General features: G+C 38.6%; 1 protein-coding gene across 1 annotated transcript; it reads right to left on the bottom strand.

The window, feature by feature from the left end:
* Positions 1–5,995: 5,995 nt before the first annotated feature.
* LOC139134444 (toll-like receptor 13) lies at positions 5,996–8,412 on the bottom strand. Its single transcript, XM_070701305.1, has 2 exons — positions 7,517–8,412; positions 5,996–6,521 (listed from the first exon to the last, which is right to left on the bottom strand). Exons 1-2 carry the CDS (start codon positions 8,410–8,412, stop codon positions 5,996–5,998), a joined length of 1,422 nt encoding a protein of 473 aa, XP_070557406.1.
* Positions 8,413–18,538: the final 10,126 nt, after the last annotated feature.

Here is an 18,538-nt window from a genome sequence, read left to right as displayed (position 1 = left end):
TACTGTACAAGAAAGTACAGTTTTCGTAAGATTGCGTACTCTGTCACATGGCACTACACATCATGCCAACCATGCATTTATGTGGTTCCAGTCAGAGAGCAATTAGAAAAGAGCTCAACATATCATCGTGTGACAACGATTAAATACTCAAATCCGGATTCAAAACCTAAATTCAATTTGATCACAACATTTCTCTCTGAATTTATTGAAAAAATATAACTCAAAGAAATCTCTAGTATCTACCCCAGTGCGACACGAACAATTCTTGTATGTTTAATGAAGTGTCGAACGTGTCGATTCAGTAATTAGTTCTCGATGACAGTGAATGTTACCGTTGCTAGACTACTTAGCCTCTTGCGTGGCCGGGGCATGGTCAGTGAAGAGGCCCACACTGTTTTACGTGTAGCGATGGACTCAGCCGCGAACATGTGCTATTTTCAACTTGTCAAGTAAGGACAACCTTTCATATTGATTTGTGTTAATAACAAGGCGCATATCGCTGGCGTATAATTTACCATGCAGTAAGAATGGGTGTTGTCAATTCACCGGGTTTTTGCATATAATTGGCGACTGGTGAGCGTACGAGGCATTTGCATTTTAATGCTATTTACAATAAATGGCTAGTAAAGCTAACTTTTGATGATTTTTTTCACTTTTGTTTACTTTGAATGTTAACCATACTCCCAAAGCATGTTTATATTGTTGATTAATGAATTCTGATCTGGACTAGAATTCAAATGTGAACAAATAACAATGAATTTATCATGTGTAGATACATATGTGATTGGCATTTAAGATCAATATAACGAAAAAATCATCAAACGTCAGCATTACCGGCCTTTTAGAATACCTGTGTTAGTATACTAATGCAGACCTTCTCTATCGCAGTTGGTTTGATGTGCACTCATTTCACCGTTTCGAGTGGTTTGTCTTCGGTACATAATTCAGCGAGCTCTAACTGCTTATAGGGCCGTACATATCCCAGACATTGGTTGCGGGATCTTAGCCACAACCGTACACGTAAACTATTTCAAAACAATGACCAAACACAAGTAGGGATTTTGTGACCACGGCTACTTGCCAACATTCTGGCTTGAAGGACGTAGTACGGCCTGTAAGAAAGAGCAACCTGTGAGCAAAACAATGGATTTACACACAATAACGTGACATTTTAAGTCGCTGGAGCTGAATTTGGAATAAGCTTTACCTCGATTGGTTTTGAATGCGAGGCTTACGGCATAAACTTTCCAAATAGCGTTGGCGTGCATCAATTGCAGCGTTTGCATAACATTGGCGGCTGAATATGCGGGGGATGTTAGATTGGATTCATTGTAATACTCCTTTTAGAAACACACATGAGCTTATGTCGAAGCAGTGTATTTTCGTTTGTTTCTCTGTCGTCTGTCTTCCTATGTCATTGATATACAAAACGGCTAATGAGGTTGACGTAACATTTTTACACGCGTTAAAAACCTTTATATGGCTGAAACTGATTAGGCAGAGTACGTGTGTATGATAATGAGGTTACCTACATTTGCTGCAAATTTTGCCACCATAGAAGTCAATGAGATCTAGAAAGATATCCAGGTCATGTCATGAAGCTAAATTATAAACACACAAAGGAGAATGATGATGATGCTATGCATACCAGTGCAAACATGAGCAATTGTCGTACCTGCATCTGCCTGTCTTTGGTATCTGTGTGCAGGAACGATATCTAAAGCACACGTCACTCGGTAAGAATCATATTGTGTACATAGGTTTCGCCTGGTGATGGTAAAAACTGCCTAGTTTCGGTGCTCATGGCAGTGCCACTTTGCCTGATAAATTGCTCAGATATTAGATATTCTCAGAATTACATCATCATAACTTATGAATCTTGGTGTCGAAGTTGATCAAAGAAAAATATACGACACGCTTTAAGATCATGCAGCAATTTAATGAGAATGGCATTACTCAAATGCATATTTAACGAACTATAGAGATAGCGATCTGGATCAACTTCTGAATCACAAAATTAATAAAACTAGAGAGCTGGATCGAATTTAGCAAAGTAGATGAAATTAGTTATGCAAATTGCAGATACAATCATATAACACCCGTAGAACGGTTATTCAGAATTTTCACATTGGCCAATGACTAACGTGTATATTTGACAATCTTTCACATCTTGGTATATAAAACTACACATTTCCACGCCACACAACACTGGGTAACCAGTCATATGACAAACACGTTTCTAGTTACATATTTACGTTCCTTAAAACAACTCCTTCGGGAGAATAATCACTGTAAATCTGAGGTCTCGTTCGGGAAAAAAAAAGGCAAATAGGACAGCGCAGGTCAAAACCACTTGATCTGACTCGTTAGTTAAGTTGGTAGAGAGGGTTCAAGTCGTACACGGGTTTTTTTTCAAGCCAATGCAGAGACAATCAAATGTAGGTGAGTGATTTTTCTCATTAGTTTCAAATATATATATAATATAATATATATATATATATATATATATATATATATATATATATATATATATATATATATATATATATATATATATTATCATACATGCTATGCCTGTATTGCCATTCTTCTATTGTTCAGACGGTACTGATATGAGCCCATATTTTAACTAGTGAAAATATGGATTATATTTTCACTGTAACCGAACTACTTACAGCGACGCGTACGCGTGACCTTCGCTGTATGCATGACCATCGTTGGTATATGTAGGCTACATATAAAACAGCTGATCGAATAAGACAAATGACAATCCGAAATGTCATTATGATTATGGTCAAAATTATGTTGTTTGCAGTCACTTTATGGGCATTACACTTAGGCACAAGTACAGTTGTACCAAAATCATACAAACAAACGTATTGAAAATTTGTATAATTTGCCGACACCTGTCAATTCACGGCCGGTCCCGTGGCGGCAGTGTTTTCGTGTCGTCTACGCTGCTGAAGATTACACCATGGATGTATGATTACACGTAAAGATATCGGTTGACAGAGCATCATGATAGAATCGCTTTACGACAAGTTTCCTGTTGATGAGCTTGAATTACAAGCGGTGAATTACATCGTTTACAGTCGTAAATGAGCCACGAAAATCCAATCGCACGAAAATACTCGCGACAGACAAGGTTGAAGGTGCACATGATATTTGATATTTGTACCTGTCAGTGCACAGGTCATGTTCGTGTCTGGTGGCACCGATGCGGTGCGGGTTTCAGATACAATGTACCATCTAGGAAAGTAAAACTTTCGCTTAGGTTGTTAAAGGAAGTTTAGTTCTATTTAGGCAAGCCAGGAACGAAAATATACGAGCAGACGACGGAAATACCTTTGAAATGTTTTATTCGTACAGCAACAAATAAAAATCACGAACGAGTTACGACACTACAGCTTACAGTGTACTCACTTCATGTTTTCACTAATCCGCTTATACTGAGATGGTAAATTCGGCATATTTGACGTCTGGGAACATGTATAATTCTTCGAGATAAACTGACTGGTACGGGTATTATATCCACTGTATGTGCATTCATAGATGTCGCAGAGCTGCTTGCTCTGTGCTCTCAGCTGTTCATACTCGATAGAGTTTGAGCGTGGCGCGAGTATTTTGACCCGATTTTGGCGGCCTCATAACTTTCACGCAGGGATGAGATTATGTATCAAAACACGAAAACACACCCATTTACAAACTCCCGCCTATGTTTTACATCCACCGTCATTATAAACTAAAAGTAAATCTTCTTCAAATTGTGAAAACCTGTGTCGACATCGTAATATTTAAATTGTTCGCTTTAAAAGTGCTCCATAAACCCTCCTTTGAAGTGGAATGGCCCAACAGCGGAATAATATCAAGAAGTGATACGGTTGTCATCACTCCTTAGCAACCAACTTTTTATAAGTACAGCCTGGAGGAAGCAAGGTCGATTTCAAGTTGATTTCGTCGCTAATTTCGGAGCGTCTGTAGGAAAACAGTCATACCAAAGCATGCATGTATGATAAAGGGTTATTACACGAAGTTTGGGCGATACCGCGTCGTATTCTCGTGATGTGTCCGTATTTTGACTCGTTGCTGCGCAACTCGTCAAAATACGGACACATCACTCGAATACGACGCGGTATCGCCCAAACTTCGTGTAATAACCCCTAAATATATATATATATATATATATATTATATATATATATATATATATATATATATATATATATATATATATATATATATATATATATATAAGTATATATTATATATATTAGTATATACAGATGTCATCGTTGGAAATTAAAGTGCTCGGTGCTAAAGCAGAGCGTTATAAATATAACACAAATTACTTAAAGTACAAAGTTATGATATCTGTTATTAAGTTTCGTGCATCCTGCAATCATCAGACAGAAGAAGTGAAAGCATATTAGTTATTATTATTATTATTATTAAAACTTCTTTAAAGCGCACTACACATACGTCTCAGCGCGCTGTACATGACTAAGAAAACAAATACATGACTAAAATGAGAGCAAAGGTAGTTTTTAAAATAAAAAGTCACAAATATCACAAAGAAATTTGGAAAGGAAGTAAAAACAGCGTAAAATGAGCAAAATGGCTAAAAATCACAGTTGATAAAACTCAGTAAAAAGGTAAGTCTTCAAAGCACGTTTAAAACATTCAACATTTTTGCAGAGCGAATCTCTGATGGCAATGAATTCCAAAGGAAAGGAGCATGAACAGAAAAGGCCCTATGGCCATAGGACTTATTATACTTCCCTTTAGGCGGGACTAAACGTATTTTTTCCATGGACCGGAGATTTCTTGCCTGAACATACAACTCATTTAAGTCGCTCAAGTACATGGGTGCAATACCATTAATAATTTTATAAGTAATTAACAGAACCTTGAATCTTATTCGAGCTTCGATTGGAAGCCAATGCAGGTCGATCAACACGGGTGTAATATGGTCAAATTTGCGTGATTGAGTGACGAGACGTGCAGCAGCATTTTGAACTGACTGCATTCGTGAAAGCTGTTCTTTTGATACTCCGTACAAGGACTGTTGCAGTAGTCCAGTTGGGATGTGACGAAGGCATGGATCAATGTCTCGGTGGTACTTCTATCAGGTAATTTGCGGATTTTGCGGATTTTGACTCATTCTCGGAATTTCGATAGCAGCACGATACTGTGTACGTTTCACGTCTAATTTGAATATGTGTACGGCTGTCTTGCCGGTGAACCAACAAATTTCGGTATTCTTTAAACGGGAATTCGCCCTATAAAAGCCGGATTATCATAAATCTATGCAAATGTAAAATAGTTACGCTACGGATCGGACGTACAGCGTTTGCTTCTAGAATCCCATAATTTTGCCATGTTTCAGGCGTCCATTTTCATTGAATCTTGCATATCATGTCTGTGAATATATAGCGACTAAACTTGAGTAGAAAATAAACTGTTCTTGTTTTTGTCTGAGAACGCACTGTTCCCTGTACGGCCATTTGACTCTCTTTACATATGTCACGAAAGTGTCCATCATGATTATTCAAATTTATCATACGGTCAAAGCGATGCTATAAGATTCAAAAACTCCCACCCATTGTATGCAAATAGCTGCGTCATCAGTAATACCCCTATTGTGCGCCCACGGTCCTGTAACTTCCTCGTTAAGGCTATATTGAAATGAGCATAAAAATAATTTCAGTTCTATTTTCCTTTGTGTCAACATAACCCTCAAAAGGTTTTTTTATGACCTTGTAAAAGTACCTCCGTAAAATATGTCGTATCACTTGTGACAAAGCTTCTGAACTTAAGGCAACAAGCATATTGTGGCAACGTATCTGCCTGTTTCCTATATTATTGAGGTGTATAAAACCACGGCATCTTTGTATATTGTAGCAGTTTTATAACCATTATTATAGTTCTACCGATATTTGCAGGGTAGGAAAGGGGATTTCACTTTTTATTTAAGGCTTGCGAATACTAATTGGCTTCTAGGCCATATTGATAGCTGTCTGCTTGACAGCGTTCTCCATCTTCTTCCAGAAGAGTTTCTGACCTTGCCTGTTGTCACTCCATTCAATGTGGTTGCCTCGCCGCATTAAATACTGCAGTAGTCCAGGCATTCTGTTTGCAGGCACGTCCTCTTTGAGAATCAATATGGCAATGTCTCGGTGCTCCTCAAACATCTTCTGACGAACCATCTCCAGCTCAAAGTAACACCATTCACTTTCGATAAATTCTTTGGTGACAACGAAGGCAGTCTTCCGGCTCTCGTTGATGGCGTCGATGATATTTTCTGAAATACAGCTGCCTACGATGAAATCTCGGAAGTCTAGACACAGTTTGTAGTTGTAGGGAGGGTTTTCTAGGGTTGGTCTTAGAACGTTGAGAACCCAATTTTCGTCTTTTCTTGAGTGAGAAATAAAAATATCGTACTTGTATTCACCCATTGGTTCCTCCTTGTCATCAATAGGAAGGTATCCCTTGCAGAGGAGTTTGAGAAGATACAACCTGTACCTGTTTGTGAATAAAACAGAAGAAGAAGTAAATAAGATTCAATGACAATTTTTGCATATCGTGGAGTACAAATTCCCACTTAACTGATTGACTTTAACTTTACACATCTTTTACTTAATGTTGTAGAAACAAGAATTCGACTGACCAATTTCAACAATATATTAGGCTATCTTGGCCAATTAGTTTATTGAGAATGGGACAATAGGCTGTATACATAATCTTTATACTGTAGAATACACCATATGAAAACAAGAACAATGGCAAGTGAAATAATGCATAGTCATTGAAAATAAACTGCTATACCCTGGTCTCGTCTTAGTTCGCCTTTAAGGGATAGTAGCTATAAGATATTAGAATAGATCTTTATATATTTGTCTGCAATATTAACCACAGCGTATCGCACCCTCTGAACCTTTAAACACCATTTTCCTCAGAAGAGGTCCTCATTGATGAAAAAACGGTTAAAGATATTTTGCAATGCCCAGTCAACAGCCTGAATATATACAGGCAGTAAAGAATTTTCAGTCCAAACCAATAACAAAACACTTTATTAATATGCATGCTATTATGTATGCACATGTACACATATGTTCACGTATTTGTAGAATATTCTGGTCTCGCGACATTGTTGGCATGCCACTCATAGTGCGGGAATTTCAACATTGGTTAACGTATGTAATTCAATATTCATTAAATTGAAAATCGATTAATAACTTCTTTTAATACTTAAAACATCCTAAACGAGTAAGTTGTAAGATATTTTTGAAAAAAGCTTCACTCTAATCCAATTTTACACAACAAATTGTTGTCCATTATTCCAATTATATTTTGATACATATCTCATACTCACACATTTAGACATTTTGACGTAATATTCACCAGATGTACATATGCTATCCCATGATGTTTTGATCATAGTAAAAGGCTCACATAATCATTCCGTTTAAAGTTCAAGAATAATTTAAATGGATACTAGGACGACAGGAAACTCACACTGCAGATCATCAGGATTGAACTTCATCAGATTTACTCCTGATGCACATGTAGTATTCTGAGGTTTCACGATAACGTTGTCATTAGTGTCAATCCACTGACGAAACCACACCAGTTCACAATCACAGTCTAAGGGATTATGGTGCACGTACAGTCGTTTCAAATTCTCCAACTGTTGCAACCCAGTCGTCGAAGAGATTGTGGTGAGTTTGTTATTGGATAGATTTAGTTCGTCAATTTTAGTGGACCCATTGAACATGTCAGGGGGTAAATATTCTATCTGATTCGTTTCAAGAAATACCTTTTCAAGAGAAGGTAAATTCCGGAACATAGCTGGCTCAATCTTTTTTATCTGGTTTCCATGGAGAAGTAAATAGCATAACTTGACATTGTATCTAAACGCGTCTTCTGAAATGATTTCAACACTAGACTCTCGAAGGTCAATTTTCCACAGGTTTTGCAGAGGGCGGAACCACTCACTCCTAACCGTTGTAATGGCTCTGTTGTACCGAAGAAGCAGATACTCCAAATTCCCAAGACCTTCGAATACGTCAGGATGCATTTGATTGCCGTCTAGCAAATTATGGGCCAGGTTGAGTGTATGAAGCTTTGTTAGATGTGCAAACTCCAAAGCACCGAGCCTACCAATCTTGTTAGTCGACAAATCCAAGTATACCGTTGCTGTTGGTATCTTTGAAGGTACTTTAGTCAACCTCTGCTTGGATGCACAGTCGAGCGTCAGCGACAGATTTATTTTAAACGTGGGGGAATAACACAGATCACAAATACAGGCATCGGGACACGTTACATTCTTCGCGTGGACACATTTCTTACCTTGAGCATACGACGAGTAATATGTAATAACAAGAAGGAAGAGAAGATAGCCAGCATATGCCATGGTTATACGATATTTAGCTTGCACACTACTGTTCCTATATCTACGAACACAGAAGTATCCGAAGATACGTGCTCCTGATCGCTTTCCGATAAGAGCTTGTAGTCCGACTGCTGATAGCGTGTAACACCCCTGGACTAATAAACTTCGAGTCCGTGGGCGGTCACGTCACGGGATGTTTATGACAATTGTCCCTTACATGTTTTCCCCATGACACATTTTACCTTTTTGTGATACATGCAGAAATTAAGGCACTGTGAATCACACAAAAGAGAATGAACCATTTTTAGTCAAGCAACTGTTTAGAACGATAGCGATGACTAACAGTTAAACCCTGTCAAAGGGTTGCCTTATGCACAAACACAAATGGAGGCCCACTAGAATCTACACTCTCACAAGCGCGTTCAAAGTGCAAAGTTCATCTTATTTTGTATTGGCCACAAACATGCGGTGCAAACATCAGCTCACTGAAAAAAACAGTACAAAGCAGAAAAAGTGGATGTCAGAGTGAAACCTCGACATTGTGTTGCCAAAGCTATTCCTTTACAAATTGGTTGTTCACAATGAGATGACTTGGTACTTCATGTACTTCAAAAGTATGGTAAAAGGGCTCTATGTAAGAAAATTATAAAGTTTTATTCACACTTAATGTAAGGTTGTCTCTTCGTCATACATGCATTCAACTTGAAGTCACATGGGAGAGTGTAGTGCAAGTCAGATGAAGGAAATTTCTCCATTCAGAGGATAATTTGCCGAGAAGATGATGGCAACTACTGTTAATAGACCATTTTGCAAAAGATAAATTTACTATGTTATGTTTGCATCGCATTTCTCTCGGGAAGGGTGTCACGTGCGAAAATCAGTTGCTGAACCTGTTAACAAGCCGTTGTACGTAAACCGCACACCTAACTTCGTTATGGTATTATTTACAGTCAGTCCACCCTGATCCGAGATAACTTAATTTAAATATTCAGAATGTTCCAATATTTCATTTCATTCCAGACGCTACCTAATTTCACAGTTTAACAGAAATCTTGCGTATCGTGTTGATAGCAAACTCTCTCTCACAATGCAAGGAATTTTATCAAGCTTAGATATTACTGGTAACATACTTTCTTTTTGATAAGAGAAAGTATTGAATCAAGCGGTCTTTCACTGGGCGTTACAGTTACCATGGCTGATCAGATTGTCTGATGATTAATAAAAGTATGGTAGATAACTGCATTACATACCAATGGTCCACGAATAGCACGGTATCGATACTGCTATTGTCATATGGTCTCGAACAAACATAAAAACCATTTAATTTGAACTTCTTCAATCAGACGTTTTTAGCGTTCCACAATATTCATTTTACTTCATTGCACTTTATGCCTCCCCTGATATATTTACACAACTCGTTAACAGAAGCTGTTAGATGGCATGCAGCCTTCTGATCTCCACCGCTTTCATTATGAAAACAGTTGAACTGCACATTTCTAGTGAGTAATGGGAATTCCACGCAGGTGTGGACAGAAAACTATCCGTATTTTCTATCCTGGGTTGGTAACTACGGCGCGCCAAATGTTTCAAAAATATTTATCGTCATAGAGTAAAAATAAACTGTCAAATCAAAATAAAGTCTTAAACGTGTATGAATAATAAAAAAGTTCTTTCGTCTTGCATTTTATATCTACCTTTTCGTAAAATTAAAATAGCATTCATTTGAAAATATGTGTCATTAAATATTTGAATGTGTCTGTACAGATAAAGATGACGTGCAACCGTCTTTCTCGATTGAAATAAAAATTCAACGGCATTACGGAAGAAAATAAACGAGAAAAGTATAACTGCAAAAAAGAGCAGAATGTTATTTAATACATAATTGTAAAATACTCTTTAAACCGTAATGAGAAGATAAACTGTTTGCAAAAAATTGGAAATACCACACTCCCATACTTATTGACGTACATACACGTGTATTTGATATAAAAGTGCAATGAACGCTGATTATAAGGGAAAAAGCAAAAAATAAAATCAAGCACACACACAAAAAATATTGAAATGATTAAAAACAAAACGAATAGTACTTTCACTACTACAAAAAATAAAACGAACCATCATCAGGTCTGACTAAAAAAAGAAAGAGAATCACAATTGAAAAGTCGACCGAGATCGCGCTGGCATGGCGTTGAGGCTGAAAAGAAACCAAAACGAGGTCAGCTTGAAAAAAATCCCCAAAACGAGGTTACCAAAAAAAAAAAAAAAAAAAAAAAAAAAAGAGGTTAACAAAAAAAAAAAAAAAAAACAGTAGAAAAAAAGAGGCCCGCTCGAGAAAAGAAAACAAGAGTGGGACACCCCGCAGAAAAGCCCAAGGTGTAAATTGAATAATTCTCAACGGCATGATTGTTACAGTTTAATGCCAGAGGGTTTTGGATCATCACACTTGGGTGTTGGACAAGGTATTTGGGGTATTTCAGCGATAACACTGAGCTTCTAGTCTTCAATATCATCTCATGGACGTCCAAGTTACGTCCCATTCTATATTAAACAGTTACAAGTAGACAAAACACTCGTGGTGGTTCGTCGGCTGCAAGCGGTCCCCTCGCTCATGGCGTGCCTCAATGTACACTCGAGGTTGTTAGCCAGCGGCCGGCGGTCCTGTCGCTGGTACAGTACACACCGGCGACCAGCGATCCAGTGTAGGCCCTCCTCTCCCAAACCATAGACAGTCTGTGCCCAAACCATGGAGTCCTACCCGAACAATACGATGGCTAGCCGCTAGCCCACGGTTACGTGTGGTTCGATACATAGCGGCCGCCGTGTGTATGCATAGTAAAATTGCTGCCACGCAGCGGCCGCTATGTATCGAACCACACGTAACCGTGGGTTTAGCCTCTGAACGGAGTGTGGCAAAGGCAAAAATACTCAGGCTAAAACACTCCGTAGATTCGAGGCAACGTTTTCACCAGTAGGACCTACATGTAGAACGCGAACGCGCCCGACTTGACAAACACTGATCAAGCTGACGCTATTTCTCTGTATACTGTAACTCTGGGTGGCAGAGCTGTAAGTTAGGGGGAACCATTTGATTTCTGGGGGGGTATGGAGGATTTTGAGAAAAAAAAATTGTCACCAGGTGAGAGAGAAGGAAAAAAAAAATGATGCTGTCATGGCCTGAGAAAAAAAAAATTGTCATAACAGACAGAAGAGAAAAAAAATTGTCACAATGTACCAGAAATAAGCAAAATTTGGAACCTTATTCTCATGTATTCTTTGCCGGCGCGCCGCCATAGGCGGCGCAATAGTTTTACCACAAGCAATTCTTATGTTTCTTTCCCAGCACTTATGATATAAACATGCACTACATAGGTCTACTTTACACCTCAGTACACTCAATGTTTTCCTTCCTTTTCTGACCCAAGAAATCATATTTCAGGATTTCTGTTGCAATATCTCAATGGCATAGGCACTATCTAAAGGGGACTATTTGACTTCTGTAAATTGTGAAAATTTAAAACACAAGACAGGAGTCAATAAACTAGTGTTAAAACCAATATAATAAATTTGTTAGAAAGATGTACCTTGACAATGAAAAATTGAGGAACAACAAATATAATGAAATACAATGTGTGAGCCTTGTTTTTCTGACCACAAACACCGGATCGCAAACATACCATATTCAGGCTTTTCATTAGAAGCTGGAAGCTGGAGAAATGACACAAGAAGGTCACAGATTTTACGTTCCATATTGATTTGTCTTCAGTCTCTGGCAAACAGAACTGTTTTTCACAAATTGTATTGTCATTGTTTGGTTGTTGAATATTGTGACTCAAAAACTGATCATGCATAAAATGTAAAAAATATATAGCAGTGTTCAATGTCATTTTCAAACAGTTTTACCGAGCGCAAAATAAACTGAAACTCCTCTCAGATTGCACCATTAAACACATCAATTTCCCAAAATTTCCAATTTCGTGCTCTCCCCCTTGGGGTATTCTAACAGTTTCACTTAGTAAACAAATTAAAAAAACTCTCAGATTGCACCAGACTGCACCATTGCACACATCAATATCTTAAACATTTCCATGCAAGATAGGGGAAAGCCCCTGTGACACTTTCCCCTAAGCCTCTCTCATGTTCTCCCCCTGTACTTTCAAATTCTGCCCGGTCAGATATCCTAGTGAAAACCCTGTCATAATATCCATCCAAATTAAACAATAATACTATATGATTAGATACTGCGTGATCTTTTATATCTTTATTTTATTGTGACTTTGAATTTCATTTTGATGTGTTCACCTTTTTTAACCATCATGAGATAACTGATGATAGTCTAGCAGGGTACATCAGGATTTGATTTACTGTTGCTGTATTTTGTGAATTTTACAATTACATGTATTGGTATTTAACTTTTCTAAGTGGGGGGATCGGTCAAAATTTCAGAGTTAGAGAGGGAGGTTACTAAAATTCATCATGGTTGGCGAGGGGGGAGTCACTCGAAATTTCGGAGTTTCAGGTCGTAAATAATGACGACTCCCTTATATACAACGCATTACAAACTTGATGACCAATAAAAAATAATTTGCACTGCTACTCCATTTGGAAAAAAAATTGATGCAGGTCTGACAGTAGAAAAAAAAATTGTTGTCACTCTGACAGGAAAAGAAAAATTGCTCCCATACCCACTTCCTCCATACCCCCCCCCAGAAATCAAATGGTTCTCCCCTTACCGGCGTTACACGGCCAGGCCGTATACAGCCCTGCCACCCAGAGCTATGTATAGGCTACTGCACAAATATCGTAGCTCCATATATTGGACTGTGTGGAGATGAAGCTTTCTGCAATGGGAATCGACATGTTTTGTATGTGCCGGTCGACGCGGTCTAGCCCTGCGAGTATAGTGAGAGTGCCTGGCGTTGCGAAGGCCGGACACTCTCGCCATACTCGTAAGGCTTGTGCACTGAGGTCCTGCGGGATCGCGGTTGCATCTTGTCGAACACGGAAAACGATGGACGTTCTCTCAACGCGCGGCAGATTTCTTCAAAACTATTCATTTTTAATGCTTTGGGTGATCTTTGAGGATAGACGACATGGACGAGGAATTACCGAACAACAAGGTGGTTTATTATCATCGTATTTGAATTCATTCCATTGTAGAAATCCACGGTTACATGTGGTTCGATACATAGCGGCCGACGCGGGGTATGCATACCATGCGGCGGCCGCTATGTATCGAACCACACGTAAAACCGTGAAGAAATCATATAAACGGTGATGACAGAGCGGTGGAAGGCTTGCAGTTCGCTCCCTGCCATACCGCACCTAATGTTCGCAGTGTTGCTATGAAGGGTCATGGGTTGCGGTTGTACGTCTCGCTCGTGATCTGAACTGTGGACTGTCTGAAATTGGCTCAGTTAACTTGACTCTCTGGAACTATTCGCTGTTAACCTGGACGTTCTTTAGGTGATATTGCCCACTTCACTTCATCAAGTACGGTTTCAAGTAGCTCTGCGTGGCAGGGCCAGCCAAACAGAGCTAGGATTCAAGATGTCAAAGTTATCACTGAAATGCTCAATTAATATTTCGTCAAACATTGGAGTATGTGGTGATCGGATTCCCAGCTGTTGGGGATTCATCGATCGAAGGAAACGTGAACGATGAGTGTTTTGAATAAATTAATAGTAATTTCGCGCGTTTGGGTTTTTTGTGGCGAGTGCTCGTTTTTGTGTGTTTTTTTTCTTTTTTTTTTTTTTGCTGTGGCGAGTGCTCATTTGTTTTTTCTTTTCACAGGCCCACACGTTTTTTGTATTTGCTCTGTCCATGGCATTTTTTTATTTTATTTTATTTTTTATTTTTTTAGTAGATGATGTCCACTTTTGTCTAGAGCCATCACTTCCGAATTTTTTCTCTGATTTTCTCTGATTTTCTCTCTTTACTGTCAAAGCGGCTGGTGGCTCATATTATATTTTTGATTTTCTATAATACATTTTTTATGAGACGTACTGCTTTTTAATTTTCTTAAGTACATAAATAATTTTATGTATGCATGGCTTTTTTGTCTGATTCTTTTATAATGATTTTCTGTATGTGGTTCACATTTCAATTTTTTGTAATATTTTTTCCGAGTGGTAGTGGTGGTTTTTAGTGATTTTCTTGTGATTTTTGTAGACGTACCACTGTATAATATATTTTACTTTTTTGTTTTGTAAAATCAGCACTCATTGCACCTTTTACGCGAACTATTATATGTGTATGTATGTCGATAAGTATGACTTTTTCAAATCGTTGACAATTGTTTATTTCCTAATTACGCCTTAAAGAATATTCTCAAGTTAAAATGAAGTATTAAAGGACATTTCTATCTTTTGTTTTTTAATTATACTTTTCTTACTTATTTCCTTCCTTAATGACACCGAATTTTTATTTCAATCGAGAAAGACAGTTTATTTTTGCACTGAATCGATAAATATTTATGAAACATTTGGCGCGCCGTAGGCAACACAGGGGACAGAATATTGATAGCCAGCTTTGCTTTGGTTTTAAGGTAGTATGCACCCGAAAGTGAAAGACAAATTTTTACTCGAGGTTTCCTCGGGAATATTTTTAACCAATGTCTTAAAAAATCAAGAACAACAATCGGGTCATCGTGCCAACGTTGGTATTAGAGAAACAAATTACCCGATTTACCGATATTTCAAATTCAAAATGGTCGACATTCCTGTGTTTATTCCATGAAGAAATCTAAGGAAGTGAAATTTATTTGTATACCAAGAACTTTGAAATAAACCCCAACGGGTGGAAGATCAGAAAAGACTTATGAAAGTTTGAGGGTCCGACCGTCTTTCCATGGGTGTGCTCTAAACTTATGCCACAGGTTTCGGCTACCCGAGCTACATATTTCGATTACAATCATAGCCGTAACATGTACGTTCTGGTGACGCAACTCATATTCATCAAAAGTTACCAACACCCTCATGGACAATCCTCCACGACATAGTAGTCTTCCATATAAGATCAGTTTAAACCTTTACTCGATGAAACGACAATAATCCACTCAATACAATGTTCTTCGTTTTTGTACTATAAGCTTAGTAGACACTCCTACGCTAGTGTGAGGGGTCACACAGGGGACAGAATATTGTTGACAACACTTTACCATCGTTATAAGCCACAGGTTTCGGCTATCTTGAACTCCCGGAACGTTGCAATGAAATCGAAATCTCCATGCATCTATGTGTTTCCCGTCAGAGAGCGTGCAAAGAGCTCAACATATCATCCGTGTGACAACGATCGTAAATACTCAATTCCCAGATTCAACATCTAAGCTCAATTTGATCACAACATTTCTCTCTGAATTTATTTAAAAATATAACTTAAAGAAATCTCTAGTATCTACCCCAGTGCGAATCGGACACGAACAATTCTTGTAAGCATCGACGTTTTAAAACAGGTTGTATTGAATGTTTAATGAAGTATCGTCCGTGTCGATTTAGTAATTATTTCTCGACCCAAATGAATGTTGCTAGTGTACTTAGTCTCTCGCGTGGCGGGAGCATGGTCAGTGAAGAGGCCCGCACTGTTTTACGTGTAGACTCAGGCACGAACACGTGCTATTTTCAACTTGTCAAGTAAGGACAACCTTTCATCTTGATTTGTGTGAAAAACAAGACACACATCGCTAGCGTAAAATTTACCATGCAGTAAGAATGGGTGTTGTCAATTTACCTGGATTTTGCATATAATTGGCGACTAGTGAGCGTACGAGGCATTTGCATTTTATTCTATTTACAGTAAATGGATAGTAAAGCTAACTTTTGATGATTTTTTCACTTTTGTTTACTTTGAATGTTAACCATACTCCCAAAGCATGTTTATATTGTTGATTAATGAATTCTGATCTGGACTAGACTTCAAATGTGAACAAATAACAATGAATTTATCATGTGTAGATACATATGTGATTGGCATTTAAGATCAATATAACGAAAAAATCATCAAACGTCAGCATTGCTGGCCTTTTAGAATACCTGTGTTAGTATACTAATGCAGACCTTCTCTATTAACATTGCTCTTAAAGGTCAGTTGGTTTGATGTGCACTCATTTCACCGTTTCGAGTGGTATGTCTTGGGTACATAATTCAGCGAGCTCTAACTGCTTATAGGGCCGTACATATCCCAGACATTTGTTGCGGGATCTTAGCTACAACCGTACACGAAAACTATTTCAAAACAATGACCAAACACAAGTATGGCTTATGTGACCACGGAGCGGCCAGGGAGGTATGTAGGACCCAAAATGAATAAGAAATACGAGTGATTCTGAGACTCTCAGTTCATAGAAGAGTCAAAGTGCGATCACGTTTGCGACTGTAATTGAGACTCGCATTTCGCTCGGGGATGTATATTTGCGAGTGAATTTGAGACCGTGTCTGAGACTCTCATTTAATGTACAAACAGCAAGTGTGACTGCTCTTGCGACTGACATGTGACTGACTCACTCCTGACGTAATGTGGAAGGTCCGTCGTTCGCGTGGCATCGCACACGTTGGAGAACCTGCCAGCTCAAAAGTTCACCCTTGTTCAGCTCAAAAGACATGACGAATATCGGAATGTTTCACAACAGTCTGAACGGACGGGTGGGATCTGATCGAAGCTAAAATGTAACCGAGCTTTTATAGAAAATACTCATCTATTCATTTTGATTTTATAATATACATACTTTCCTAAAACAACATGCAAGTTAACACCTTTTGGCGCATCCAAAGATCAGTTTTGCCGGGGACTGAGTGTTCGGCAAAACACAAACATGAAGGCATTACGTGGGGTAGTGACTGCGTTTCACAAGTTTTGATCGTTTTCTTGATTCGCAATTGTCTCAGACGTGTCGGAATTGCTGTGATTATTTGAGTTACTTTCCATCAGAGACGAGTGGGGTGCGGGATTGCTGGATAACAAAGGTCTGTAAGATTTAAATCAAAAAAGGACGCGATACAGGTGTGAATCGGTAAACGTTTGCGATGTAAACATGTTAAATACGGCACAGCATTGTAATTTAGATGGAGCGACCGCGGTGCAGACCCGCAAGCACAGGCGCTCTGTAGCTTGGTAGTCTGTTAAATAGATCGATTTTCGGCTCGATCTATTGATCCCGTAGTCGATATGCCCAAGACTGCAACCTAAACACTCATTTAGGTTGCAGTGCGGGCATGTCGACTACGGGATCGATAGATCGAGCCGAAAAGCGATCTATTTAACAGACTACCCAATTCGAGCGCCTGTGCCCGCTGGTATCGACAAGCATAGCGCATTTTTGCGTAGACGCTGTACCAAGAAACGCCACCATTTCTAATCGTTTCTTCCACAGAACTGTCATGTAAAGTTCAGATTCAAGTTCTTTTAGATTTGCTGTCGTGAAAAGTATTATTATTATCGTCTTGCCGTTTTAAAAGATTTTTGAGGACCTAAACGACATCGTGTGTTGCTCCATTGCCATGGAATCCGATGTCAAGGAAAAGCGGTGATTTTTTCAAGTTGAATGAAATTTCCTTTCTGTTTGCATTAGTCAATTAATCGAAATACTTTTGTTCGCAACTGATTAAACTATAGACAGTGGCCTGTCTTGATTCTCCCGTCTATGATTCGATATTCACTGACTCATTCTTTCCTTCTTTACCGATCGATGAAAGTAATTTTCTCTATGCTCCGTCCTAATTCTACAGATGTAATATCCAAACCTATATTGTCATTTATTTCTGACCAACGTACAAAAACTTGGTCCGATCGCCAAAGCACATATCTGACGAGATGTTTTTCGAAACAGTGAATAAATATATTGGATGAACAGCCGTACTCAATGGATTAGAGGATATCCATGTTGCAGTCTCTCAAAAAAAAAACCGGGGATGTTTAGGCGATAACAAAGGCGATGACTCAGTTGAATAAAAAAACTTTTCGTACATCATATTTTTATCTAAGCGAACATTTGTCGGTTTGATGTGCGACCGTACGCAGATCGCCCATATAAAACTAGTCAAAACAATTCTGCGACAATGATGGTGCCTCCTCGTGAATGTCCTTGAACCCGTAGCCGCAACCATTGGTTTTTTTTAATGTGTTAAGGGGTTGATGATTGGTAGAATTCATGTAT

The sequence above is a fragment of the Ptychodera flava genome, chromosome 6 (genome assembly GCF_041260155.1).
Source record: "Ptychodera flava strain L36383 chromosome 6, AS_Pfla_20210202, whole genome shotgun sequence".
Classification (NCBI taxonomy): domain Eukaryota; kingdom Metazoa; phylum Hemichordata; class Enteropneusta; family Ptychoderidae; genus Ptychodera; species Ptychodera flava.
Note: the sequence above shows the minus strand (reverse complement) of the source record. Positions and strands in the feature narration are given on the sequence as shown.